Source organism: Netta rufina, assembly GCF_964035555.1.
Source record: "Netta rufina genome assembly, chromosome: 12".
NCBI classification, from domain to species: Eukaryota; Metazoa; Chordata; class Aves; order Anseriformes; family Anatidae; genus Netta; species Netta rufina.
The window spans coordinates 18,899,135-18,926,903 of record NC_140135.1 but is presented as its reverse complement, the minus strand read 5'-3'; the positions used below and the strand labels follow the sequence as shown (position 1 = coordinate 18,926,903).

General features: G+C 37.1%; 1 protein-coding gene across 5 annotated transcripts in view; it reads left to right on the top strand.

Annotated features, from left to right (window-relative positions):
• Positions 1-27,769, top strand: part of DACH2 (dachshund family transcription factor 2) — a 354,632-nt gene that overhangs the window by 168,943 nt on the left and 157,920 nt on the right. For all 5 annotated transcript variants that reach the window (XM_084293884.1, XM_084293882.1, XM_084293886.1 and 2 more), the window contains exon 3: positions 27,214-27,345. In XM_084293884.1, coding sequence (XP_084150010.1) covers positions 27,214-27,345 — 132 coding nt within the window. The remainder of the gene's footprint in view (positions 1-27,213; positions 27,346-27,769) is intronic.

Here is a 27,769-nt window from a genome sequence, read left to right as displayed (position 1 = left end):
GACTTTTACAGTATCATTTAATGGTTTCCAACATTGACCACACCTCGAGTGCAGTACAGGAAGAAAGTGCTGATGGAGAAAAACAAAAACCAAGAACAAATGCTAATTAGTATCGTATGATTTACAGCTCTGTTTATAGCTGTAATACAGTTACTAACACCCAGATAGTTCTCCGTTCAATAAAGAGCCATTATCAGCCACAACTTTTATCAGCCTGGACAGCCAGTGAGTTGTACCAGTTCAGCATGTAGGAGAAATACTTGGAGAAATAGTTTACGGGCTTGGCCCAGGTAACTTTTCTTGCTAGGTCACTTCTAAGCTGAATTGGTTTCTTGCCTGGTTCCTACACATACCTCACACACTGGGGCTCTTTATTACATTGGTAACACAGGGAATTCGGCAAACAGAGAAGGCAATGGTGAGACCGGAGCAGGAGAGCTGCACAGGTGCTCCTAACTTCATGCAAATAACCTGTGGTTAGCTTGGTTGTGGTTTTGACTTTTGGGTGATTTCCCTCCCACCTCTGTATAGAGACGTCAGTGTGCTGGTGAACTATGAATGAATGTTCAACAGGAGTTGCCTTCCCCCTAGCCATCCTCCAGCTTCTCCTCAGGGTTGTCTTCTGTGTGGTATCTTCATTAATAACTTGAGTGATGCTCTAATGTCTGCTTCCAGCATGTGCAGATTGACAGCAACTGCAAACTTGGGAAGGGAGGTTCAGAATTCAAAATGATCGTGATAAATTGAAGAGGTGACTTGAGACTGGCAAGATGAAATCCAATAAAGGTAACTACAGAATGTGGCAGCCAGGAAGGAGAAATGTGCATAAGTACAGACTGCGATATACCTGGCCAGGAAATTGAAAGAGGAAAAAGAATCTGTAGGTTGAAATGGATTGCAAATGGAATTGGTTGCTTGTGTGGTGTTGTTTTGGTTTGGTTTGTTTTTTTTGGTTGTTTTTTTTTTTTTTTTTCTAAAAAGTTAGTTCTTACTCTGGGTGTAACAATAGTGTGTAGCTGTGCTGGGTATAAGTAGAGCTGAGCATCTTTTTTTTTTTTTTTTTTTTTTTTTCAGTCCCTGAGCTAGAAATGATGTTTTCTTCAGTTTCTGTAGCAATACTGGGGCTTAAGTACTATTTACCCTTTCGAGTGCATCTCTGTTGTTAATAGATGGCAAACTCTGAATATGTCTTTGTTTTTCTTAACTTCAGCTGAAAACCTCTACAATGTAGCCATTTAGCCATAAATCAAAAAATAACCAAAGGGTATTAATTAAAGGACATTCCATATCAAATATGTTATCTATTTGTCTCTAATTAAATTAATCGTTTCTAATGAAAGAAAAATGTTCTTTTAAAGCATTAATCATCTTATCTATAATTTCCATGATTTTTATGATTTTCAGGAAATCTAACATCAACTTAAAAGCATAAATGACTGTAGCAAGAAATTTAGAAGCTATCAGTAAATCCAGGATATTGTTATATAAACAATGTATTTCCATATAAGCATATTAATATAAATAGAGCAAATGCTTATAGCAAAAAAAATATTATTAACAACTGAATTCTAAAGTACTAAAGTTCATTAAAACTGATTCCTGACATTTCTGACTTGAAGAGTAGGCCTCAGCAAGGCATAAAGTGCATTAGTGCCATTTCTCAAAGTGTTTAAAAGATTTCTAAAAACATAGGTAAAAGGTTTCCATTCACAGATCTTATGTTAAACTGAATTACAAGATAAAAAATCAGGAAATTCACGTGGCAAATAGGATGATCTGAACTTTTAATTTACTGTATTCTGTAGATCAATACAAATATATCTTTAAAGCGACCAAATAATTGGTGCTCATGAAATCCTTTTGTATCACTGTGTGATGCTTTAACCAGCATTTTGCTCAGTTACATTTTAAAGTGATGCTGGGACTTGTGAAACTGTTAAGTAGTTTACTGCATGTTTACATCTGTGAATTCCTGTCCATATCAGATGCCAAGGTAAACAGATACAAGCCCTGTGAAGTGGAGCTTGCTCTCCTTTTGAGGGCAAAGTATTTTTTTGCAGCTGTCTTGGCATTTCAATTGATCTCCATTAGGCTTTTGAAAACCAGTAACAATTGGGGTCATGGCACAAAGTCAGAAATTTTTGCTGCAGTGGTAAATGTTTACAGGAAATGGTGAAACATGATGTCTAATCCTGTTAGGTATTATCATGTTCCCACCCCATTTGACTTCAGGGACATGTAAGAACCTCGTGGGCTCATGTCTTGATGACCCAGTCTGGAGGTTAAGGTGAAGAATATCCTTCTGATTGTAAAGCTCGGCGTCTATGTTGCCTAAAACTGGAAGGTCCAGTTTTGTTTTCACATACACTCTAAATTTTACAAGAAAATATCTATGCTTTGTAAGGGTTTGGAAAAAAAGGTTGACAACACTTCCTGTTTTTCTCCAACTCTTGGAATTTTTGGCTGAAATTAAGTTTAACAGTCTCTATTTGATTGTCTACATACCGCTCTTTTATATAAAGTCCAGAAGCAAGAGCAGCTTCCAATACATGCTAGCAAGCACTGTGAAAGGTTCACAGACCTGGAGCTTATGAGCTTGGTCGCAGTCTGTTTTCTCGGTGGGTCATTAGAAGTTAATGGGTGCATCTGCATGCAGTCCTCATAACTGCCTGCCCTCCTATGGAGAGCAGTGGTCCCCTCATGTCCCCAGGCTGAGTGGCTAGGGTCACTCTTTCATAGCCCATTTCAGTCAAGTTAGTTTAACGTATTTTTAGAAAGTTACAGAGCAACTGCAGAAGTACCACAACGGACACATCCGATGACAATGTCATACAAAAGTTGATATGTTCCTGAAGGGTATCAAGGTGGGTGCTTCCCCAGCCAGAAACGCTGAGGCTGGACATTTAAGCTCTAAGTTCTAAAACCAGTCTGTACTCTCCAGTTTGGGTGTATTTGAGTGCAGCTGTGTTGCCCTTGTTGCATTTGCGGGGTTGCATGTTTCCGGAGAGTGGGTACCCTGTCCTGCCTGTGCTGCCCTTTGCTGTATGGGACATCCCACAGCAGGTAGAACCTTCCAGCATTTTACAAACATCAGAAAACAGCAAACTACAGTAATTGTGCTGCCATTTATTCAGCCAATACATAACAAATTAAATTTATTTTGGTGGTTTAATTGTTTTGCATTTATCTTAAAAAAAAAAAAATCTTATGATTACTTCATGCCATCTGGTTGGCTTGCCATTGACACAGCAGTCCCAAGGCTAGAAAATACAGTGTATTTAAGGTAAGTTTTGCCCTGTTAAAAGATCTAAACTCTTCATGTTGTAAATCTGAAGAGTCAGCGACGTGCTCAGCTAGGGTACGCAAAACTTACATGCATTTTTCTCTCATCTGTTCGCACACAGTGCAGCGCTCCATACGCCTTCACCTAACTGTAAAAGGCATGGCGTGTTCTGTCATCCCCAAACATGCTGTCCTTTCCTTTTCTACACACGCTGGTGGGTGGGTGAGCATACAAGCATGTATGGCTGTGCACGGACGTGTGTGTAAGCACATGCAAGTCACAGCAGCATTGACATAGCTTCTCTGTTTGCTATCACTTCTAAATGCTGGGATTACCTGGGCGATTGTTTTCTCAGAATGCCATAATGTAATCTCAAACCTAATACTCCAACAACCATGCACTAATTAAAACTGCAATTATATTTTTGCTCAAACAAAACGACTTAATAAACATTATCACAAACTGTTTACCCTTCCCAAAAACAATTTATGCTCACTAATACAATTTCCCATTAAAACTGCTGCCAGGTAAATTAAAAACTCTTGAAATAGTAAGTAAGTGGGAAATTAATTCAACAGTTTAATCTAGAGCTAATAACAGTTGCAAGCTCAGAAAAAGATTGCTACAGCGGGGAGTTAATTAACAGCTTATTCCCCATTTGATAAAAGTAATCCACTCTAATTCCAGTGTAATTTACCTCAATGTAATATAAAACCACAAGCTGCTTCTGGTGCTAGTAATTATTAGCCTTGTCCTGTAGCCACATTGACAATAAAAGTCAGCAGTATCTTAATAATAAGAGGCAGTCTGCTAAATGCCCACAATTAAAGATGTAACATGAAATCTTGAAACTGCAACAATCATGTATATTGCTAAACAGACTGGAGGTACAATTTCGCTAGAAATAAGCACGTCTAATTGCTGCCCCCAGTTCTAACAACCAGGTGTGCCTTTCATAAACCCAGGTTATTCCACTACAGAAAGTTCTGTCTAATAAATGCACTGGGGAGACTATAGGATACAGGTTACAAACAAGTCTGCTTGTTGTTTCAACTTCTAGTGAGCCTCTGTGGATTTAGTTTTATTATTTTCTCTGTCATGCAAATTAAATACAAAGTTTGGTACTCTTGACCTGAAATATCATACTGGGATCATAAATTCAGTGTGGCTTTTTTGACCTCAGCTATATTGAAGTCTGTTTTCCTTTCTTTTCTCTTCGTGGGGTTAAAACCAAGGATCAGATTCTGTATATTCATACATTTATACATACATATATACATCTGTCTATATGAATATATGAAACATGCTTTATTATGCATTTTCCCAATCGATCCCAGGATAATACATTCTGATAATTATTTTGATTTGCTTGTGAGCAATCATGACAGCCCACCACTAGGGAGCTCAAGCTGTATTTAAGTATTCCCACATTCTTAGTTTGGCTTCTGAGTATCTGGTAGACTCCTTGGTCTGCCTGCATGATGTGTTCTTAGCATTTTTCCATTGTCACTGATTTAGGGATGTCATAGTAAGGATAAGTTGGTACACTGTAATCATAATTTAACTTAAGTGCAGGAAATTAAATGACCTACTTTATCATATAAATACTGGTACTTGAAATAAGAAATGTATGGCATTATTTTAACCCATTGGTTATTAACAAGGGGTGAGTGGTTTTGATTTTCTGCTATCACCTGAAACATTTGTTTATAATATGGATGGATTTGAGAAGGTTCCTTCTGGGGCTTTGATGGGTTTCTCACAAATAAAACTTTTGCCTGCTGGGAGGTGCTCCACTGGATAGCAATTGCAAACAACTACAACTGAGGTTATAATTGTGGAGATTTTTAATTATTCTAACCAGAGGAAGAATTCACTTCAAAGGCTAACATTGAAAATACAAAGGTTCGAGTACTGTGTGCTCACACCTTAGTAAATGTGTCAGAGTTGGTGACAAAAATGAAGACAGGACCATAGCGATAGTTCAGCTACAGATACTGTATTCCTTCCCACATGTTCTTCAAGAAGCTGGAATTTCCTCGGTCTAGTGCAGAGGCAGATGGATGTTTAGAACTGAATTACGCTTTTAGAATGCATGAGGTATGGCTGGGGACTCTGCATATTCAGCAGCATTAATGGGAGATCCACCTCAGATGAACTGAAGGTGAATAGAAACCAAGTATTTGAGGCCTCTGTGAGGAGCCTAGAGGGGGTATAATCTCCCTTCTGAAAACTACTGTAATGCAGTACATCTTTACTGATACTCCTTTTGTCAAAAATATGCTTAATTACTATGAAGGTGATTAAGGCACTAAAACACCTGCCATATGAAGATAGGCAGAGAGTGCTGGGACTCTTCAGCCTTGAGTAGCAAAGGTTCAAGTGGGCATCTCAGCCATGTGGGAAAATAGGTGGTGGGGGAGTGAAAAAGACAGCCAGGTTCCTCTTGGTGCTGCACAGTGACATTTCAAGAGGGGATGGACACAGTCTGAAATACAGGAGAATCCACTTAAACAGAAGAAAAAAACCTTTTTTTACTGAGAGGTTGGTTTAACACTCAGAACACGTGGTGGAATGGAGTCTCCATCCTTGGAGAAATTCACAACCCCTCTGGACACAACACAGGGCAGCTGGCTATAGGTGAGCAATTTTTGAACTGGGGTTGGGGGGGGGAGGTTGAAATACACAATCTTCAGAGATCCTTTCCAGCCCTCTCTGTTTTCCGATAATGCACTGGAATTTCTCCTTAATCCAGTGAAAATTTGTTGTTTTGAGGTTCCTCTTTCAGGCATTTTTCATCAAATAAGACAAGGTAACGGCTGTTAACTGAATGAAATATGATAGAGAGGAGTAGATTGAATGTGTGAAATGATCATTTTTTATCTGTGAAAGCAGTAATACGGACTCTTAGAGAAACTGTTGGTGTCTGACTATAACCACTTTTAAACTATGCTACCCAATCTCAGTTCATTTATGTATGTATGTGTATTTTGTCTATACACAAAATCCTTAGTGTAAGTGAAGTGATCCTTAAAATTCTGTAGGTCAAGGATTGAAGCCCAGTCTTTGTGGATGCTCAGACTAGATAGACCTAGAAATGAATTAGCACATCTCATCAGCTGCTCATCCTTGCTAATGCAGTCCTCCATGCTTTCATTGCAGTCATTGTGTCCGTGCTTATCTGAGCCACAGCAGAGTTGGGGCGGACTTTGAGCAATTCTAATACAGCAGCTTGATCTGAATTAAGATTTCAGCCAGACTATGTGGGGAATAATTCTGAAGGGCTGGGCACTGCTGGGAAGACTCAGGGTGTTGCCTCGTGTGTCTGACAATGGAGAGCTGAAGGAGGAAGCAGGCTCCCAAGCCCTGGGTGCTGCCTCTTGTGCAGAGATGGCCAGAAGCGTTGTGTGTCCACTTCAGAAATGCTGTAATTTACAGGTTGATGGATTAAAATAAACAGACCCTAAAAGAGCTGTTGTGGTTGATAATCCTCCAGTAGTACCAGCTCTCCTTTTCACTAACTGCTGAATCAGGCAAGTTAGCGCAGGACGAGAAGCGCCCATAGGAATGTGTGAGGTGACAGTGTTAGTATGATTCTGATGCACTCTAAGAGGAATCCTATTCTGCGTAGCCCTGTCATGCTTTGGCAGGAGCCTGAGAGGCAGCAACCGCTCAGCAGGAGGGATGTGGTTTCCACAGGTGAAGGAGCACAGGAGGTGCTCAGGGGCACGGCCCTGGGAACGCGTTTTGGGGCTGAGGGGCAGCGGGGCTGAGCAGCGCTCCCGGGAGCACTGTTGGATTGCGCAGGACTCAGCTCAACACCGTGGTGAGAGCATGTACCACGGCCATGTCCTCTGCATGTGTACCTGAAGCGTGGAACAAGAGCCAAAGAACAAGCCTGTGTGCAAAATACAAACATAACGCTCGTTGTTTGCCAGCTGTAGAGTGCAGTCAGTCTCAAGGTAAAGTAAAATAACCTCAAGGACACGACTTAATTTCCATATGAGGCATGGTTAAGCTTATTAATCGTCAGGGATAGCTGTGAAAAAACACAGCTATCAGGGGCACAGGTTTTGACCATCTCCTCTTGCCTGTTATAAATGAGCATTTCCAAAGAGCAGATGCATTTGGCGATGATATAGGTAACTAAAACCAATAAGATATTAGAGATTTTTTTCTTAAGTTCGAATTTAACCAAGATATTTAAAAAGCAAAGTAATAGCCTGTGTACACAATTAATGAGTGCAAGCAGTGTGTTTAACCCATGGTATGCAGAAATGAAGTTATGCCATATTCTGAAGGAATACCACCATTTTCAGTGGTCCTGACACTTCCATGAGAAATGCACTCAGTGGGGTAAATCGGCAGTGCAAGCAGCAGCTTGTGGCCCCGGAATGCTCCTGGATTGCCTGCATGAATAAATAATAAGATGTTGGAGCACCATCCTGATAATCTGTGTAGGCCACTTCTGTAATCTGAGTTAGGAAGCTTCACCATGCTATTCCTTTGCAAACCCCCAGTTTCTAGCTAAACTAGAACAGTGTCACATCCAGTCAGTAGCACATATTGTCCATGCCCCAGTAAAGAGTCCCAGTGGATATTTATTTGCACTGTTATAAGTTGACCATTTTTCCCAGTTTTTGTCAGACTTTCTGCCTATTGCTGCATATTCATGGCACTTCATCTACATGTTCAAGCGCTCGCTGTTTTTCTTGTTGCCTTTTTCCCCTCCCTCCACCCTGAATTCAGTGACCTGGTAGCAGATGTACTGAGAGCCCGGGAAAGTGAGGGTCCCTGACAGAGAGAAATTAGATCAGTCATTTTTGTAACAGGAGTGATGTGGAAGATAGCTGCAGACAGTGGGGGCAGGCGTTGGGATTGACGGTGAGAGGGAGGATTTCAAAGCTCCAGGTTCAGGAGAGAGCTAGGTGATGCAGTTCCTGATTTATACAGGATTTAGGCTCATGTTTACAGTCATATAACTTGTTAGCACATTTTTAGCAAGTCAGTTATGTTCTTCTTCCCAGTTTGTCTGGCCTTTCAGACAAGTTCTATTATGCTAATGTAATTAATATACATTCTAAAAAACAGGATAACAGCAGTTTATTTCAAGATTGTCTACTTTGCTTTTTTAGTTCTGTTTCCCATGCTGCCACTCAACATTTCACAGCTAATGCTAAAAGAGCCTTCTTTTCTGCAATTCTTTCTGGCATGGAAGGGCTTTCCTCTATCTCTCTGCCTCATTGACTCTCCATCTCATTTAAAAATCTTTGCTGAAAATACATCTTTTTCCCCTTGCATGACCCTCATAATTTTTATCTCTCTCTGCTGTTATTTTAGTATGTAATTTTACTTTTAAACTAGCTGATGGCCCTCCATTTGAGAAAGGGCAATCAATAAATTATGTGCTGATTGTGGATATTCTTCATCATATTTTGGTATTTCATTGTCCAGACTGTAACAGTTGATATATATTTTTGTTGTACTTTTTCACCTACTTTAGGGTATCATTATTCTTGGCTTTTAATAATTGAAAGAAAATTCAATCTTTTTCCATCAGGAAAGAGAGAGCATGAAGGAATGAATCTCCACCTGCTAAATATCATTTATATCGGTTAATGGCCTTGCTGAGGAAACACAAGCTTGAGCAAAGTTGATGTGGGTTGAGCAAAGACAGTGAATTGTTTTCTTGAATAATTTTTAGTTTATGTTACTAAATCATCAAGTAGCAGAGACAGTAAAACTCCATGAAAAACTGGCCAGGAATTTCTGAAGTACTTTCTTTTTGGTGAAAATGGAAGCTTTTGTTGAGGGGAACGTATATGGCATCTTTAACAGGAGAGGTTTTTAAGTCCTACCTTGATGCTTTTCCCAGGGTGTGAAGGAGTGTCTGCATCCTTTGGGATAACTTTAGGGTGAGTAGCATTCCAGTGTGCAGACGATGACTAAAATTTACAGTTAATAGAAAGTTTGTAGCAGTGAAATCTAGAGGGAAAATAAACTACCTACTGGAATGTGCTCATTCTGACAACACAAAGGTCTGGATATGTAGGTAGGTCTGAATATGAATGTATTATGTTTAAGCATAAATAGTACCTTCCTTTAGCATGAGTACTTGTAGTTTGGTTCTTGTAGTTTAGTTCTGTAATCTTATTATGTGCTAATTAAAAAAAGATGAAACTGAGCAACTCTTGGCATTTTAGAAAGTTTTTCTGCATTGTTGTATTCTTTCTAAAAGGTGATTAAAACATACATGGTGAGAAAAGTCTCTTACTACTGTCTTACATATCTTTTGGATTAATTTAAAATTTAATGTCTGCTTATAGCAGATCCACCCACATAGGAGTTTCTTTTCCAGCATTCAGGAGTGGTTGGTGCTGGTTGGTCTTCATGCTGTCGCTTGAGAACTAAATTGTAATAAGTAAAAAAACTAGGAACATATTCTTAGGTCATCTCAATGCATGAATCCAATCTCATAAAGATTTTCATTATGGTTTGAGGGATGAGATGTGCATCTTATTCATTTGCTCATACAGATTCTAGCTGCTGACCCATTCATCAAATGCACAAGTCCAGGCCAACGGGAATGATCTCTCCAAGAAAGATAAAGAGCAGAAATTTCAAATGGAAGATATTCTTCTTTGTAGTGGCTCACCTCATCTGCCATCAGTTGGAATTGATATTATCTAGCTTGTCATATGCCACTGTATCTAAGCAATACATACTATGAGAGTAGCTGGGCGAAAAAAAAAAGGGTATGTGTGGGTAAATATAGCTTATAAAATAAAATTAGGGGAATTGTTTCATGTTTTGTTAAGGGAAAGCTGAAATATTTTGTAGAAGCCTTCCAATTATTTCAATTAAAATTCTTTTTTTTTGGAGGGGGGGGGGATGAAGAGCGAGCAGTAACACATTATTGGCAATGGAATGTCATCAGGCAGCCAAAACCAAAGAGAGACCACCTTGCAATCTGAAAATGCTGATTGCATTTTCTGCAAAGCCAGTAGCATAAATATGTTTATTTGTTTCTTAGTTTTGGTAAATGGCTTAATTAATGAATATCTCATTGGCTAATGCTATGCCTGCAGCATTACAAGTGAATGTGTTAATGTTTGACAGTTAGAGCACCAAAAACTTTGAAGCTGAAACTGAATTTTGTAAATGTAAACTGGCAAGAAGTTTATATGATATATTTTCAAGTCCCTAGAAAATTAAAAGGTCAGCTTTTACAGCCATGAAAATTATTTACTAACCTTTAAATATAATCACCAGTGGATTATATCATGAAACATGGCTATGTATTCAGGGTAGCTCTAATTGTGCCAGATGATTTGGTAAGAAATAATCAGTTCCAGTCTGTTTTGGGCAGGAATCTTTTACATGAAGGACACCTTCTTCAAAGGTTACTTTCCTGGTTAAACAAAAATTACCATATTAGAGATTGCTAAATTGCACAAAAAGCTCTTTCGTAGAGTTAGTCCCTCTGGTGAAATCACAATAAAATTCAGTAAGGAATTTCTCAGAAGTAAGCAATGCATTGACTGTGCTGCAGATAACATGCAGGAGGTATGCAGAATTCCTGAGCTCTGGTTCATTACGAGTATTTTCTTAGTTACTAATTTCAAAATCCGTGACAGCCATTTTCTTTGTTTATTCCCATCTTCTTAAGAACATTAACATGAGAGATATTGATAAAACAACTTTCAATTCTCTGTTTGAGAGTATGGGCAACCAAGGAAAAAGAAATTGAACTGTTAAAACTACAGCAGTGCTGCTCACTCAGAATTTAGTTCTGGCTCCCCTGAAGTTTCTTCAAATTGGCAAAAAATATTGTTTGCAAAATCCTAAAAGTAAATAACCAAAATATTTATTTTAATGTGTATTTTTATTAAACTAGACAGCATTATTACAGCCATGGATTAAAGACCTGTAATGTGACTTTAATATTGTTATTAGATGGTAATGTCTTAGGATAGTGCTCTGAAGATGAAATAGTTCTCATTTACTTTTCACCATAATGAATACTAATGTGTCAGGGGACAGTAGGCATCTTTGCCTTCTGTTCAGTTTGGCCAAATAGGAAAGACGAGAACAGAAGACAACAATTAGTCATCTGTGAGTGAATGCAACTGGAAGTTGTGACTAAAGCCAATTGAAATCCAGTTGTACAGATCTCCCTCTCATTTTTCTGTTTTGACTAAATAAAATAAGAACAGACAGTAAGTTGTCCGGTTTCCAAGATTTCTGGTGAGAATTATTCATAATAGATTTGTTATTTCTACAGTGGTTTACAATACCATTTCATCTCGTTATTGGAGATGTTACACTCAACATATTATGAGCTCTTCCACGAAGGGAAAAATAACTCACTGCCTGGAGAGAGTTTATTTTCTGCACTCACAACTAGACACTAAATATTTTTGCTCAAAAACAAAAATTTTTAATCTTCTGGGCAAAATTAATGTAATGCTATCTTCAGTAAATCTGGGAAGCTATCACAGGTATAATAGAACAAAATCTAGTTTTGTTACTCTATGTGTAGGAATATTTGTTTACCCAGGGTTAAAATTGTTCAGGGTCCCTCTTTTTAAGGCTGGGAGCCTTGTTCACTCTTTGAATCCACAGCAAAGTACCTTCAATGCTGTCTGTAGTAAATAACTTGAACGTATGTAAAAATAGTTAGAGATAATATTTTTATTTATTAATGTTTTACTTGTGGCGGCAAAAGTTACATATGTGGACATGGTAGGTGTTAGATGATGGTTGGACTTGATGACCGTAAGGGTCTTTTCCAACCTACATGATTCTAATTCTATATATTCCATAACAAAGTCATCCTTTCTGAACCTGAGCTTTTCTCTTCAGAAATTCCAGTAACAACAGGTCCCGTATTTGAATTTGCAGGTAAACTATAGCTTCTTGAAATGTATAAAAAGTAAGATGTAGATTTTTGCTGCTGGACAGTGATATGGATGAGACCAAAACCTACTGCAGTGATAGGTAAATTAATATTATATCTGTATCCTTCAACAAAAACAAGTGCAATAGAATAGCATGTGTCCAGCTCCTGAAACAAAGGAAATTATCTATTGAGGTTCTGCAGGCTCCATGTTTTAAGGCTAGAAAAGTGAAAACAATCATAGTTTCAAGAATATTGTTTTCAATGCCTGAAGAAATGTAACTAAGAAGAGAAACAGGGCATAGATTCCACATTCTTAAACGTCTTTTCCAACCTAAATGTTTCTGTGATTTATTTATTTTTTTCTGATTATTAATCCTTCAGTTGTAAGGCAGGGATTTTATGCATCAGTTTTACAACAGCATAGATTAGTACTGGTTTATATTTGAAGTTGGGTAGAATATAAATGATTAAGCTCCGATTTGGCTGAAGGTGCAAGTCTTTCTGTCGCAAGAAACAGAAACAGCAGGCACTAAGAAACAAGAAAAGCTTTATTTTTGATGGATGGCAGGGTCTCGCAAGTATATTTAGTACATAAAGGGAGGTGCATACTTGTAATATTTGAGAACAACACAGTTAAAATATTGCTGGGTGCAGGTGTTCTGTACCTGGAAGTGTCAGATCCAAGTTTATTGGGTTTTCTAGTCTGCAGAGGTCTTTGGTATCCAGGTGGTTTCAGCAAATCACATGTATTGCCTCAGCAGCAGAAATATCTTATGTAAAGTAATAAATAATATAAAAAAGAGTGACAAACCATGTCTTTAAAAAAAAAAAAAAAAAGACTGTGATTTTTTTCCCTTTCTAAGAGATAAACAGTGTAAGGAAGGAATGAATTACTGCTCCATGTGGTTGAATTTGTGGCTAGAATTTGGAGAGCAAATGGCTGAGGCTTCTTGTGCCTTTTTGTTCTAAGTGTCCCTTTAAAAAGGTACTGCGATGAGTAGAGAAGTTCATGGGAAATCTCCTCTTCCTTCCCTGGGTAACTTTCTGGGTTTGTGGTCAGATACCTCTTTTTTAATGTTGATAAATACCTGACTTTTTATTTTCACAATTTCTCAGCTCTTCATAAGTTCTGTACCATTATTATAATATAGTAATACAATATAATAATATGAAAGTGAGATGAGGAAGGTCTTCACTTGTGTATAATTTCTGTATAGTTCTGAATGTCAGATGCTTGTATGGTACAGATACAATATCTTCTGTTGTAGTATGTTTCATAATATAAATAATTAATTCTTATCAAAACTTTAAAAATGTAATTTGAAGCTTGAGGCTGGTGCACTTCCTGTTATCGCAGTTGTTTATCACAGGGGTGAGCTGGCTGGGCTGATGAAACTCCTTTGTAAGTTTTGACTGTGTAGCCTGCTTAAGTGGTTTATAGGTTTTTTCACTGCTTCTAATGGCTAATGATAATTAATATTTTCTAACAATAATAGTAATTTAAGCATGCTGCTTTAATTAATGTTATCCCATCTTTTTCCTTAATTAACCAAGTTGTCTTTAGCCTGGAAACATTACTACTGAGGGTATTGAAAGTAAGAGTTTGTAGACTGTAATCCATTCCTCCCTTACTACTATTTAGTTTCAAAATTTTGATGGCCACTATACTTCTTGGAGGATTATAACTATGAAATAATTTTGTAAAATGGCCTGATACGGGGTCTTGGCTATGGATACAGTAATTTATTTATTTATTTATTTTTAATTCCAGTACCTTTCCTCAATAGTCTTTACTTTCCCCTAAAGTCTCTTGCTTTGAATACCAGTGGCCCTGACTTAACATCCCTGTTAAATAGCAACTCTTAAATTTGTCTTGTTAGGGAAGTATAATCTTAAAATTGTTTATACGTATCTAGCATTAGCACCAATAAGCAGGTTTGACCTGACTTTGTTCCAGTAAGAAATAAGTATAGCCAAATAGTTAAGAAAGGCGAAGTTTTATCAAATGTCGGTACATGTTAAAGTATTACTGAACTATTAAAACCTCAGGACTTCAACCAATTCATTTTAGTCATGATATTGCCTAAAGTTGAAGTATTTTATAAAAGCTAAACAATGCCAAATGCATTTGGCTGAGATCAAAAGCCAAATCTATTTGTTCCCTTTCATCTTCAGTGTTCCATTTCCTAGGAGTATGACCTTAGTCAAACATCTATTAAAGTTAGCTTTTGATCTTACTCCCTTTTTTAGAAAAAAGAAAAAAAGTCAATCTTTAAAATTTTCTTCCAGAGACAATCACACTATTGTGTTTTAATGTTCCAGTAGTGTGTGAGTAAATAGGATTCTCTGATGTATGTGATAGAACAGTGGTTAAATGGGACAATCATTTTTGTGTCAGAGACAAGAATCAAAAGGAAGCATTCTTCAGAAGCTGTTAACTGGAAAAATCCCCCCAGGTCAGTGGAAACATGTTAACTGGTCAGTGTGCTGCATTTTTTGGTCCTTTGATGAAAATGCCTTGTAATTTGATAACAGGTAGCTGTTCATTTGTAATACAATTTTCTCTTCACCACTCAAAGCTGCCTACTGATTCATCAACAAAAAGGTTGATTTTCTTCTCAAGTATGAGAAATTTAGTGGCTTTTTGAAAGAAGTAGGGACAGATAGGAAAGTGGATATCACATCATGTATTTCCTGAATAGAACTGTCAGGATATTTCTGGTCATATGTAAGTTCCTACAGATAAGGAACTCAGGAACTGTCTCCAATTCACTTCTCCATGTAGGTGAAGTGAGTAGGTCTATCTTAAATTTATACTGGTTCCTAAAACTACATGGAGGAATGAAATTATGGTTAAGATTTATGTCTAACATAGTGAGCTGACTTGACTAACGGTAATTTATTAGTTCATCCACAATAATTGTCCTGTTAAACCTACTCTCATAGATACAGTGTCACCGTTTTTGAAATCTCAGTTAAAGGACATTGTAGAAGAATACTGGAAACATGTATTTAAAAGCAGTATCTACAGAACAAACAAAATGTATCTTTTTATTAAACTATTTTCAAATATATCACATATTAAACTTCTGAAACTAGAGTTAAATGCTTACTGGAAATGCGCTGGAATATTACCTAGGTATGTTTGTAATAATATATGATACTCAATTTCTCAATGCGGGAAAAAGCCCTAAGGTAGACTCTTAGCTCTAAAAACATAGCTGCAAAGAACACAGTATTAATATTAACAAAAAGCTGATGACTGCAAAGTATAATTGTAGAGGGAACGATTGCAAAGGGTGATATATTATGTCAATTTACAGAAAAGCAAGATTAATAGATATGTGCAGAATTTTTCACAATTGCTAAAAACAAAATTCAATACATCTTGGGCATAATTTATATTTAAGATATTTTAAATTTTAAAATAAATATTTAATTTGATTTATAACATCTGAGGATGTATTTTAAGATCTGACTGTACTTTGACTATTGTTGAGCAAAACTTAAGCTAAGATGGTTGATGCCATAGGTTTATAAGTGAAACTGCTGTACTGATCGCAAATTCAGGAGTAAGACCACTAGAGTTTATCTGGAAAGATTTGCAAGGGCAAAGAGAATATTTGCATAATTTTAGATTACTAAGTGTTTCAGTTCACTGACTAGATTATTCCTCTCCTTCTTAAGCCTTCATTTGGCTCAGAGGCTGCAAGTTAATTCAGCTTGACCAATGAGTGGAGACATATCCTTTAAGATTTTGAAAATGGTGTAGTTCATCTTCTCTGTGTTAGTTTTATTCACAAACTGGAACAAGAAAACAAGCTTCCAGTCAGTTTCTCAGCTTTGAAAAATGGTCTTTACCTTTCATAGCATAAAATAGAAATAGCTATTCTGGCATAACTTCACAAACAAAGAAGATATTAGCCCATTGGGACTAAATTATTTTTCTCCCGTGATATTTGTGTAAGTAAATGTGCCTGAATAAGCTTCAGAAAAACTATATAACTATATTGAAATAAGTTAAAACAGGAAGATCAGAACAATCAGAAGTAAAAAAAAAAAAAAAAAAAAAAAAAAAAAAAAAGGAAAGCTAAGAAAAGAAAATAAAGGTACACACTCCTCTGTAATCATGTTCCATACGCTCTCTGGTTGTGTGATCAATAGTCATTAATTCATGCCCCAGGGGAAAATATTGCTCTTTGTGTTTCTTTACCTGTGGTGTGAACATAGCTAAAAGTTAAATCGGGTTAGCTCCAGCCTGTGGGCTGCCTCCCATTTTTCCTTTGCAGCACTAGAAATTCACATATCCATCAACTATGTACAGAAGGTGCCCCAGCAGTGGCTTAGCTTTGACCCGAGGAAGTGTTGGGCAGCATTCGCTACCTGACGTGCTTGTTCTCATCTCACAGAAATGTGCTGGAAAGTTGCATGAAAGCTCGTCCTTTCCCAAGTATGGCTAATTGGATTGCTGTCAAAACACTCCCTAAATTGAAGTAAACTAATCTCAAATAGCTCATTTTCTTCTTAGGCAGTTTACTAACCAAAATGTATATGCCATGGCACGCCACTAATGCAAACTCACCACAGAAGCCAGCTTACAATCATCACTGACAGAACGTGACATTGGTGACAAAAAATTCCTGCTGACTGTGTGAGGCATTGAGTTGTAACTGTTTGGGATGGATGCTTTTGTCCACTCCCTGAATTAAAAAAATAAAAATAAATAAAGTCAGGCTTCGTTATGTCAAAAGTGCATGGAGAAAGAGATGATAAAGTAATTGCAGGTGGAGTCTTCAGTCTACTCTGCGCTCCCTCACGTGTTACTTTATTTTAGATCAAACAATTAATGGAAACTTTAGCTGGAAAAATAATGAATCATCCATTCCCAGAAAGTTTCAGTAACATTTCTGCTCTATGTTCTCTGTCGAATCAATAGTAATTGCGAATGTGGTAGATTCTGCCTTAAAGCTGGAGAGCTGCTTGGAGTCTGGGTCACTAATTTCCTGAATTTTCACTGGATTCTTTTCCTTTCTTGCCAGAGACATTATTGCTTTACTAGTCTAGATACCATCCAAAACCATTTTTCACTGGGAATAAGCTGTGGTATTTCAAATGATCATAAAGTACTAACATTTCACTTTTATTCAACAGCCAGAACTGGAAAGTGAGTATAGGTCTTAGAAGAATATTTCACATTTTTTTTTTATTCTTAAGTGATGCTGCTTTTGAGCCTTGTGTCTTTGAGGTGGAACATGGGCTCCCTCTTCTCATTGCTTAGGTTAGTGCTTCAAATGAGCACAATATTTTTGCACGTTTTATGAAATGGCTACAAATGTCTCAGCCTTAAGTAAGAGCAGTGGTAGCTGTTTTACTATGGCATTCTGTTCCTTCTCTGGCAGAGGTCTTGGAAAAATTGCTTATATAAAACAAATAGTATATAGGGAATGATTCTACAAAGTTATTTAAGTAGAAGAACTAAGCATAAATTTTGCAATATGAACTGGCACAAGTTGTCAGCCCAGCTGATGGTCTGTATCCAGTGATTTCGGTAATGTTTGCAAGTAATCCCGCTGGTTTTAAGTTGATTACAGATAGATTGCTGCAGCATTGGGGGATTGTGATTCCTATGAAGAAGACAGAGTTGTATCTTTGGTTGAATATTTTGTCTGTGCTTCCAATTTAGGCTAGTTTGAGTTTGAGTATGAAATGTTGTCTTTCCTGCCAGTGCCAACCCAACCATAGTAGAGAACAGTTTATTGTCGCAGTGTTTTTATTGTTCATTTGCGAGCAAAGTTTCTGTGGTGGTGTTGCCATCTTAAATAAACAGGGAGCTCACTGCTGCTGTTTGTAGCTTGGCCAGTGAAAATGTGAAATTAATAATTGCTTGGCTTCAGTTCAGTGCAAACAACTAAGGAGAGGTTGGAGTAACATTTCTCCTCTATAACACTTCATCTTCTAGGAAGGGTTGCATAAGGGGTCTGCACAGTACAATTCTCAAAAGCCCTTATGTTGGTCAGGCTTGTCCAGCTGAAGTGAACAGTGGCAACCAGATGGAATGTTTTAACAATCCAGTTTCTAACAACAATTCTGAGAAGAAGGAACCTTGACAATATATTTCATCAGAAATACTGTAGTACAATGAATTTATGGAACTCAGTATTCACTTAAAATATCTAGTTTTTTAATCATGATTTGAGACAGCTGGGACATAGCTGGGCTGTGCCATCTGATTGAAAAAAATATATATTTGTATAATATTTTGCAGTTGCAAGTAGGAAGTAGCTTGAAATCACTCACAAAGACATCCTTATTCTCAGAAGACCTTCCAACCCAATTAATTTTACAAACTCCAGAGATTTATGCCAACTCCTGATAAGCTTTCAGACATTTTGGTACTTAACCGAAAGGACCTCCAAAAACTTCAGCAATTTCCCCAACATTATCGCTTATGGAGAGGTGCTTTAAACCCACAGAAATTGATTTAAGAGGAAAGGAATAAAGGTGGAGAAAAAAAATTATTAACAGTTAATTCTAATTTCAGACAGCAGTGTGTGTGCCATGATGGACTTCAATGAGGATAGTGAAGTTAGAGAATATGTAACTTTTGGTGAGCATGAGGGCTATTATGATGGAGCTTATTTATGACTATTTTAGGTTCTTGTGAACCCAAATGTATTCTAAAACGGATACCTGTGTCCTTCAATTGAAGGGAAATTCAGTGAGCTCTGAAGCCCACAAGAAGGTGGTCCTTAAGACCTGTTTATGTACCCTGGAGCTTTCCACACTGTTTTCCTGGAGTTTGTGCATGAGCTTTCCACACTGTTGGGCAGTCTGAATTGTTCTGAATTTGAACCAAACAGATCCGACACTGGTCATCCGGCATATCACAAGGTGACAGTGTACTGCAATGTCCAGATGCCGGTGCATGCCACCATCTGTATTTCTCTTCATACCAAAAGAATTACTGAAGTTACTGGTGCATTCCTGCTGTGCAGGTTGTAAGGCCTTTTTAATTTTTCAAGTGTTCATCTCAGGGAATTGTACTTTTTCGTCTATGGCAGCGTTAAGAAAAGCATAGAGTGGTAGTGTCAGAATTTGGATGATTATGAGCATTAGTGTAATTTGTCTTCTGACTGAAATCTAAGTTCTGGTGCTTGGATTTGTCACTCTTTTTATGTATGAAAACACAGTTTTTAAGTATACCACGTATACAATGAAAGAGTTTTCATTTTATGCTGAAAATTTTAAATGACATCACTAAAATTGCATTAACTATTCACAGAAGAGCATACACATTACCTGTATAATGTGATCATTATCTTTTCAACAATAATTCAGTGGCTGATGTATCTGTCCCATGTATTTTTACTTGTTCTGCAACCTGTAGATCAAAGTGGGATGGTCAGTCAATCAAATATATAGAAGAAGGTAAAGGTCATAGTAGTGCAGCACACTAAAAGTATTACGCCTAACAGTCTTGACAAATCATTCTCATGGCATAGATTGTAAAAAAGAGCAGAAAATGTCACGAAATTAATCAATTCTCATGAGACATGCTGTTAGAATGAAGGAAAAAAATAATGTATCCCTCTCAGTGCTCTTTTTAGATCTGATTTTTCTGTTTCCCTCCAATAATGTAAGATGCAGTTTGGTTTGTCTTGAGGTACAGGCTACCTTTTAGGATATGAAGCCATCAGTAAAATATGCAGTATATACAGGTATTGAACATAAATGGTTGTGTTCATGTAGGTTTGGGCATTATGAACATTACCACACGTAACCATAATGTGGAATTAATTTTGGTATATATTTCAAACTTGAGTCCCTTGGGTTTAGAAAAGCTAACTGACAGGTCCTTGGTCATCACATGTTTCATATCCTTGATCATTATGAATATCTCAGGTAAGGAGACACTGAAGATGTTCATGTTAAAAATGTTTCCCATCTTTTAGATGGGTATCAGGGAGGGTAAGTTTTGTAAGGAGTTATGCAGGTTGAAATTATGGTAAGAATGCTAAAGAACGGAGGCAGTGACTGCTTTTGTGGGAAAATGAGTGAGCTGGAATGAAAATTTTGAATGGATTGGCACATGATTGTTACAGACCTGGGATGAAAACATCTGGTGAGCAAACTATATTTTAAAGTGAACATCCAAATTTCTAAGTTTCAGGACTGTTTGCAAAACATGTGTGAAATTCGACAACCATTTGGATCATTCCATTAGAGCGGTAGGGGCATTTTGGTGTGTACAGGTTTTAATCTTGTTTATACTCATGAATTTATACCTGAGGTTATATTTTAGAATTAAAATAAGGTGAGCAAGCACAAAGTGTTAATCAAAAATTATCAGGATTGCAAAATCAAGCCATCAAAAAACCTTAAACATTTGTACAACCCCTAACTCTGATCCCCTTAGCATTTGGCAAAGTATTTAAATTACATTATCACATACTATCTTTTACCCAGCATAACTGGTTAGTGATAGAGAATCAGTTGACCTGTTGGTGAATCAAACATGGCTGTTTGATTAAGAGAGCTGTTGGTAGGTCTGTCCCTACCTATCTACTGCAGAAGTGGAAGCTCTGTAGAGGAGAGGCAGGGGCTGCACAGAGGCAAAGAATAATGTCTCTCAAGTAAAACCTGTGTAACAGTTCATTGCAGAAGCAAATTCACTGAGCCTGAATGTGAAAGATTAATTCCTGAAAAATATGCATAATATTTGCATTGTGTGTGTGTTTTTTTTTCCTCTCAGTAATGTTCTTTTGCCATAGCATAGTTTCTTTATGGTCTGAATTTAAAAATTAGGCCAGTCAAAAATCTTCACTGTTGTCTGAAATGTTTTGCTGAGGATGATCTTCAATATTCTCTGAAGTTTCATTAACTGAATGGGTTTAGAATATTAGTCTTAATTTTCTTTTTCACTTGGAGCACCTAACAGCATATTCTGTATAACTGCTTTTAAATTTTCTACTCAAAAAATCATTTTTCCTGTAGTTTGTCATGGCTTTTTTGTTACAAAATAAGAGAGAGAAACATTTTTAAAATATTGTTGTAGCATAACAACAGTCTTGCAGGTATCAGAATAGATGAGAGAGACTCAACTGCTGTAATATGTTTCTTGGCTGTTGACTACATTTCAGCTTGGCAATGTCAAATGGTTGTAGCGTGGATTTGGGTCTGGTCTCCAAAGTGTCCTCCCAGGGCCTAGGGTGAATAGTCACACAACTTAGCCCATGATAAAGCTTTGCACTGCAGTGCTTATGCTGAAATCCCATCCTGTGCCCGCAGTGGCCAATTACTCACTAAGTTCTTTCTTTACAGTCTCTCAAATGTTTCACATTGATGGATTATTATGACCTATCTGAAATGGTAGCCAGGATATCTTTGAACAGCTATTGAAAACAGAGCAGTGTGCTAGAGCTAAAACCTTCCTACAGTTTCTTGTTGAGTCGGTTTACAGAAATGGAAAAAATCTGCCATAAGAAGACTTGTGTGCTTGGACCTGACTTCAGTCTGCCCTAACACAGTGGTCATTTTGACGTTCTTATTCAAGGCAGGTTTAACAGCCATTTGTGTTAGTAGCTGCATTTTACCTCTTGTAATCACTAACTAAGAATAATTAATTTCAGCTATAGAGAAGCCTCTACTTTCTAATATGAATGTTCAAATTAATTAGTAAATTCTTGCCAGCATTTTGAAAATGTAAAGTACGTTATATGTGTTTATTAATTTTCCTGTTGAAGAAAGTGGAAAAGAAAGCATATCCTTTTCAGTCTTCAAAGGCCTAATTTATTGGATGTTTCAAAATTGTTTTCACTGTTTGCAATATGGTATCTCACATTAACATTTCATACTACCAGATGTTTCATTATTTCTGTTTTAGCACATCATATTTGACCCATAGCAGCTTTGAATGCAAATAACAAACAAGCTGATGCACAATGCTTGACTGTTAGACGGAAATAATATGGCAAGGCTAAACTGGTTTTCATTTTTTCTTTTGGATATTATTAATTGCAGTGTGTTGACTGTTAATTTAATTAAATGTTTTGTTTTAATATAAGACCATTCTTCAGTTCATTGACTCACCGTTTCATTTAATTAATTGCAAACCTCAAGATTTGATTACTCATAGTTCTCCTTTAGTTAATTTACTTGTTCACAGTTTTGACAGAAAAGCTTTCAAACTAATATGAAGGAGGGGCACCGTCTAACTAATTAGGGAACTGAAAAATAGACTGAAAATCTTGTAGCTAGAGTACAAGATTAGCAGATACCCAGGGTCGTGTTAAAATGCTCCGAGTCCTTGTGTTTACCGCCAAAATCTAATTTTCAATGACTGGACGTAAGTTAAACATGGAGGATTCACTTACAAGAAGGATACCCTGGGTACATCAGTGCAGGAATGTAATTGAGTTTTGGTTTCTTATGTCTGCAGGAAAATGTTTGCTAATCGGTAAATTGTGCTGCTGACTCAGGGCATGAGACGCTGTCCCCTTGTCCCCCAGTGCTAGGAGTGTGGGCGAGATCAGCGCTGCCCTGCACCGGGACGCTGGCCTTGGGGGAAGGCTGCAAAAGACCTTGCAGTTGTGATCTTCAGGCCATGCAGGAAAAATGAGGTTTTGCTAGAATAATTCCAGAGACTTCACGGAGGAATAAGCCTCAGTAGTCTTTGTGCCTGTGTATTTGAGTAAACAATTAACCACTAGCTTTAATAGGATGCAGAGAAGGGATGGAGAAACCCCTGTGGTCTGCATGCCCTCAGTGCCCCAAGAAGTCACTCTTCAGGAGCAGAGGCTGTCTAAAGCGAGTCCAGCTCAGAATGCAATTGCAGTCTTCCTTCATTGCAGCCAGAGCATAAACTCTGCTGGTTTGCATGTCCTTGAAGGGTTATTTCAGGGCTAAATTCATGTGTTGTACTGCAGAGTTATGCAGACTTGTCAAAGGGAGAGTACAGTGTGTCCTGACAAAACCGAAATTACAGACTGAAGATTACTAATGGCAGTTGGTTGTTTTGCCATATGCACGATGCAGGTGTACCTGAGCACACACCATCACAATCTGTTATGCAGTTGTAATCAAGATTCATATATAGAGAGCTGACCCAGGAACGTGGCTCTGAGATGTCTGCAGCAGCGGTGATGTCTCTGAGATCCCCACCAGCTCCTCAAGGAGCTGCTGCCCTTTGGCCAAGGCAGTGGGCAGGCTGCGGGCCACTGCTGGCAGGAGCAGCTCCAGCAGCCACGTGGTTGCTGGAAGTTTGAAAACAAATCATTGCAACTGCGGTGAGACTCGTGTTTGTTGTTGTTTTTTTATTATTTTTTGTTAGCATTGTAGGAGCTGTATGTATTTGACAATAAGTGGTACACAGTTTATTTCCTGGGTGTTTAGTGATTGATCACAGCTGGGAGAAGACAGCTAAAGGAAGAGAAATTTCAAGTGTAAATGGAGAGAAAAAAACTGAAATCTTTGAAGTATGTAATCCAGCATGTCAGTTTTCGTAGTGATCCTTTTTTTAGGTGAAAGTAGAGGGATAGATGTATACATTGCAGCAGTTTCCAGGTCCATTTTTCAAAGTGAGGTACTCTAAGTGAGATTCTGCTGCTGATAATGATTCATCCAACAGGATGGAAATGATTCTTCAGTTCTTTGTAGATCCTTAGATAAGTCGGTTGAAGAATAACCCTCTCTGCCACAGCTAGCAGGAGCTGAGTCAATTATAGAAAGGGGTTTTATTAATAGTTAAATTACATAGCAGCTTCAGTAACGTTAGTCTCAGCAGTCGTCTTAATTGAAGATTATGCCAATGGGTGATTTGCTGTACGTTTTCTTCCATCCTTTCAATCAGTAGTACATCCTTACTGCTGAAACCATTTGCTTTAGTCTCAGTTTTATTAGCTTTCAGAAATGTTGAAGAATTAGTACAGTGCTTTTAGTGCCTCATACGGTAAGATTCTGGGGCTTTTACTATATCACAATTCAAACACAAAATGACACAGACTGGGGAACAATGAATGGTAGTGTAAAGACTTTGCTGATACCGAGCTTAGAGATAGTATTACCCATATCTGCTTTAACTGTATGCCCACCTGCTTGGGATCTTCAGGCTGTCATGCTCTGTACATTAGGACTGCGCTTTACTCTTTAAACTTTTAATGCTGAAGTAGAGTGACTTTGGTGTGGCAGATGGCACAGCATAGATTTCTGAGACATCACTGTTTTTTGGCTTTTGTCCTTATGGCAGCTGTGTCTGGATAGGGAGCTCAAAAATGCCTGACAATAATTACTTTTAATTTCTGCAGGCAGCGTTGTGGTGATTTTGGGAATGTGTTTATTCCTTTCCATTTGTTCCTCACTACCCTTTCTGTCTTCATTATGCTTCTGATACAAATGTTCAGAAGAAATTTTTTTTTCTACAGGGCCCTGGATAATTTTTTTGCCATATCTTCTCACTGGACACTGTATTAAAGGCCTGAAATCACTTTGTGTTCCCTGTTTATGTCCTTATGAATAGTTTATGTATTCATTTCTATATTTAAATTAAGTAGAGTTTTGTGACTTACAGTTTTGAGAATCTGTATAAACACTGACCCAGATGAAAATATTTACTGGACTGTTGGTTCATCCGTGTGTGGATATATATCACATATTAATGATAAAATGTTACAATGAAAAAAAAATCTAAGTTCAGACTCTTTATTTTTGTAACCTTTAAAATAAATGTGAATTCTTTGCAAATGGATTAGAAGTATAAAGTGAAAAGAAACCAGGCTGTGAGTGGGTATAAGTTCTGAAAATGCTTTGGTGGTGGCTGTACCTCAAAACTTGGAATTGGGATAAGGAGCAAAAGTACAGGTAGGGCATGCAAGTAGTGCAGGCTCCTTGAAATCCTGAAAACTGTAAATTTGTCAGAAGACTTGTAATGATACTTGTTTCCTGAACTTCCTGAAAATAATTCAAAAACCACTCAAAGATCCATCCCACTTCCTTTCACTAGAAAAAAGGTGGAAAAGCTTATAGACTATTTCATCTTCTTCTGAAAGTGTCAACAGTTTTATCATTTAAGATGTATTATTTCTTTGATGGATTAAATGTAAGTGGTGTCCATCAGAGAATTTGTAAAAACAGAAGTTTAAACATCAGGGTTTGATACTTGCCTGATAAGAATCCTGTAGCATTTGCAAAAGAACTTCAAAGGGTGTTCAAAAAAAAATATTTTTAAAGAAAAAAGTGAATACTGTTCAGGTATGGCAATTCTCTGCATGAAGTGAGGGCTCAAATGATCTAGGAAACGAAATTGTTGACGTTTTCTGGACTCTGCTTTTGTATGTTTGTAGGTAGTGCATACTAGAAATGAAATCAATATAATTTTGAATGTATCAGTGACCGAACAGTGAAATGAATGCATAGGTAGTGTAGGTAATACTTACATGTATCAGATCTGGCACTAGGGCTTTTGGATTACAGGAGTGTGCAACTTCAGGTTATGAGTGTGAATGTGGAGACTCTTAGCCGAGATAGAAGGAGGAGGACAGAAGGACTGGATGGCTTGTATTACTTCCATCTCATAACCTATCATCTCCAACGTACTGATATTAATGAGGGACATCTTCACTGAAGTTTACAGGATTGCTGTAGCCATGTATGATGATACATACACCTCCCCCCCATGCATTTGGAGTCTTGATTGCTTGCTCACTTAAGTCATATTAAAATAATGAGAACTTTTGTGAAGCCTATTATAGCAGCAGCACAGCTAATCTAAATGTCAAATTCATAGTAGCTTTTAAAATAAAATATTTTCATTTATGGATGTGTGGCGGTCGAGGATATGAAAATTATTAGTTCACTTTAATCAGTATCTAATGTCTGAGCAATACTTTTCATAAATAGCAGATTATTTAATTCTGTTTTGATATATATGTTCGTGGGTAAATACAACATGCACTACCAACCAAAAAAATTATGTTTTTTGGTAAATGCAATTCAGTGTGTTTGTGGACCTATCGCACAGTCAATTACAAGATAGCTGATATGAAGCATTTAGCTTCCTTTGTAGGAAATGAAAAAGCAAGTCATTATTTACTGAGAGGAAGATAGTAAAACCTGTTTAATCCATAACTGAATGAATAAACAATTATACTTGTAAAGATCTTTGGGGGTTACATGTCTTTTTCCCCTGTATTTTTCTGTGGGACAGATGATCTTCAGATAACAGATTTTCAGGGACATCTTGCCCAGACTAAAAGTAATTTGATACTGTCTGGAAGAACATTTGATCTCTTAATTGACCAATTCAAAATGATGAAATTTGAAAAGTTTACTGTCATGAAATAAAGATATGGGGAAATCTAAATAAAAAAAAAAAAAAAAAGAAGAAAAACAATTACATGGTAATGATGATGGTAGCCTATAACCTAACTGTACTCCTTCTCTTTTACTATTGGAAGTTAATTGGTTTTTAGTCACTTGAAAATCTCCTACCACTACCCCTATTAATTCTGTATATTTGTGGTGGTGCTAATGGTCTCTTTAAGGTGGGATTGGGTTTGCAATTACCTATATTGTACTTTTGTAGCATTTCCAGTGTCGTATTTTCTAGTAGCAATAATATTAATCTGAGTCAAAAAACTTCAGAAAAATATTTTTGTATAGAATAGTACAACATTGATTTTAGTCCACATTAATTGGCTTCCAGCTGTTGAAATTAAGAAATACTGTATCTTACTAGTATACTTGGAAATTTTTATCAGCTAAGTCAAACAGACAGTGATCAAAGTGACAAAGTGATCAAAGTGACAGGAAATGATACTTAAAAGTATAATCAAAAGGAATAACATTAAATAAATATTTCTTTACACTATACATGTGAAAAAAGAAAGAGAAACACAAATGACTTGAAAATAATGTTCACGATAACACTATACAATAAGAATCTGTATTGAAATTGTGACTTAATAAAAGGAATTGTCTTGTTGTTGTTCTTGTATCATGGTATAAGGCATTTTATTTATTTTTATTTTTCCAGGACTGACAGCAGCTGCCATGGCAGAAGCTATGAAGTTACAGAAAATGAAACTAATGGCAATGAATAGCCTCCATGGAAGTGGAAGTCAAAATGGAACAGAATCAGAAAATGAAGAACTCAACTCTAATGCAGGTAAGTAATCCTGTGCACGTGAACTGTAGGGGAGGTCTAACCTGTTCTTATCCATTGGAAACAAAATCAAAATCTATCTCAAATTCTTGTGTTCTTTTATTTTGTAAACTTTCCTCTGCCAGTATCAAATCAAAATCACTGCTCCTATTCCTCCAATTTTCCTCCTAACAGCCATCTTCATTAGTTTTTTGAAATAATAGTGGGGAGAGATTGCTGGGTAAGGATACAGGCATTTTAAACCATTCTCTGAGTATATTTGTAGTAACAAAATGTTTCTCTTTTGGCAATAATACAGTTGAGTCTAGTGTTTTCCTGTAAATTATGGAAAGTTTCCAAAATATCAGGTTGTTGGAGCTGAGTGTGAGTCACCACAGTTCACTGGAGGAAGGTGAAGTAGGAAATGCTAAATTATGAGCTTTCTGGC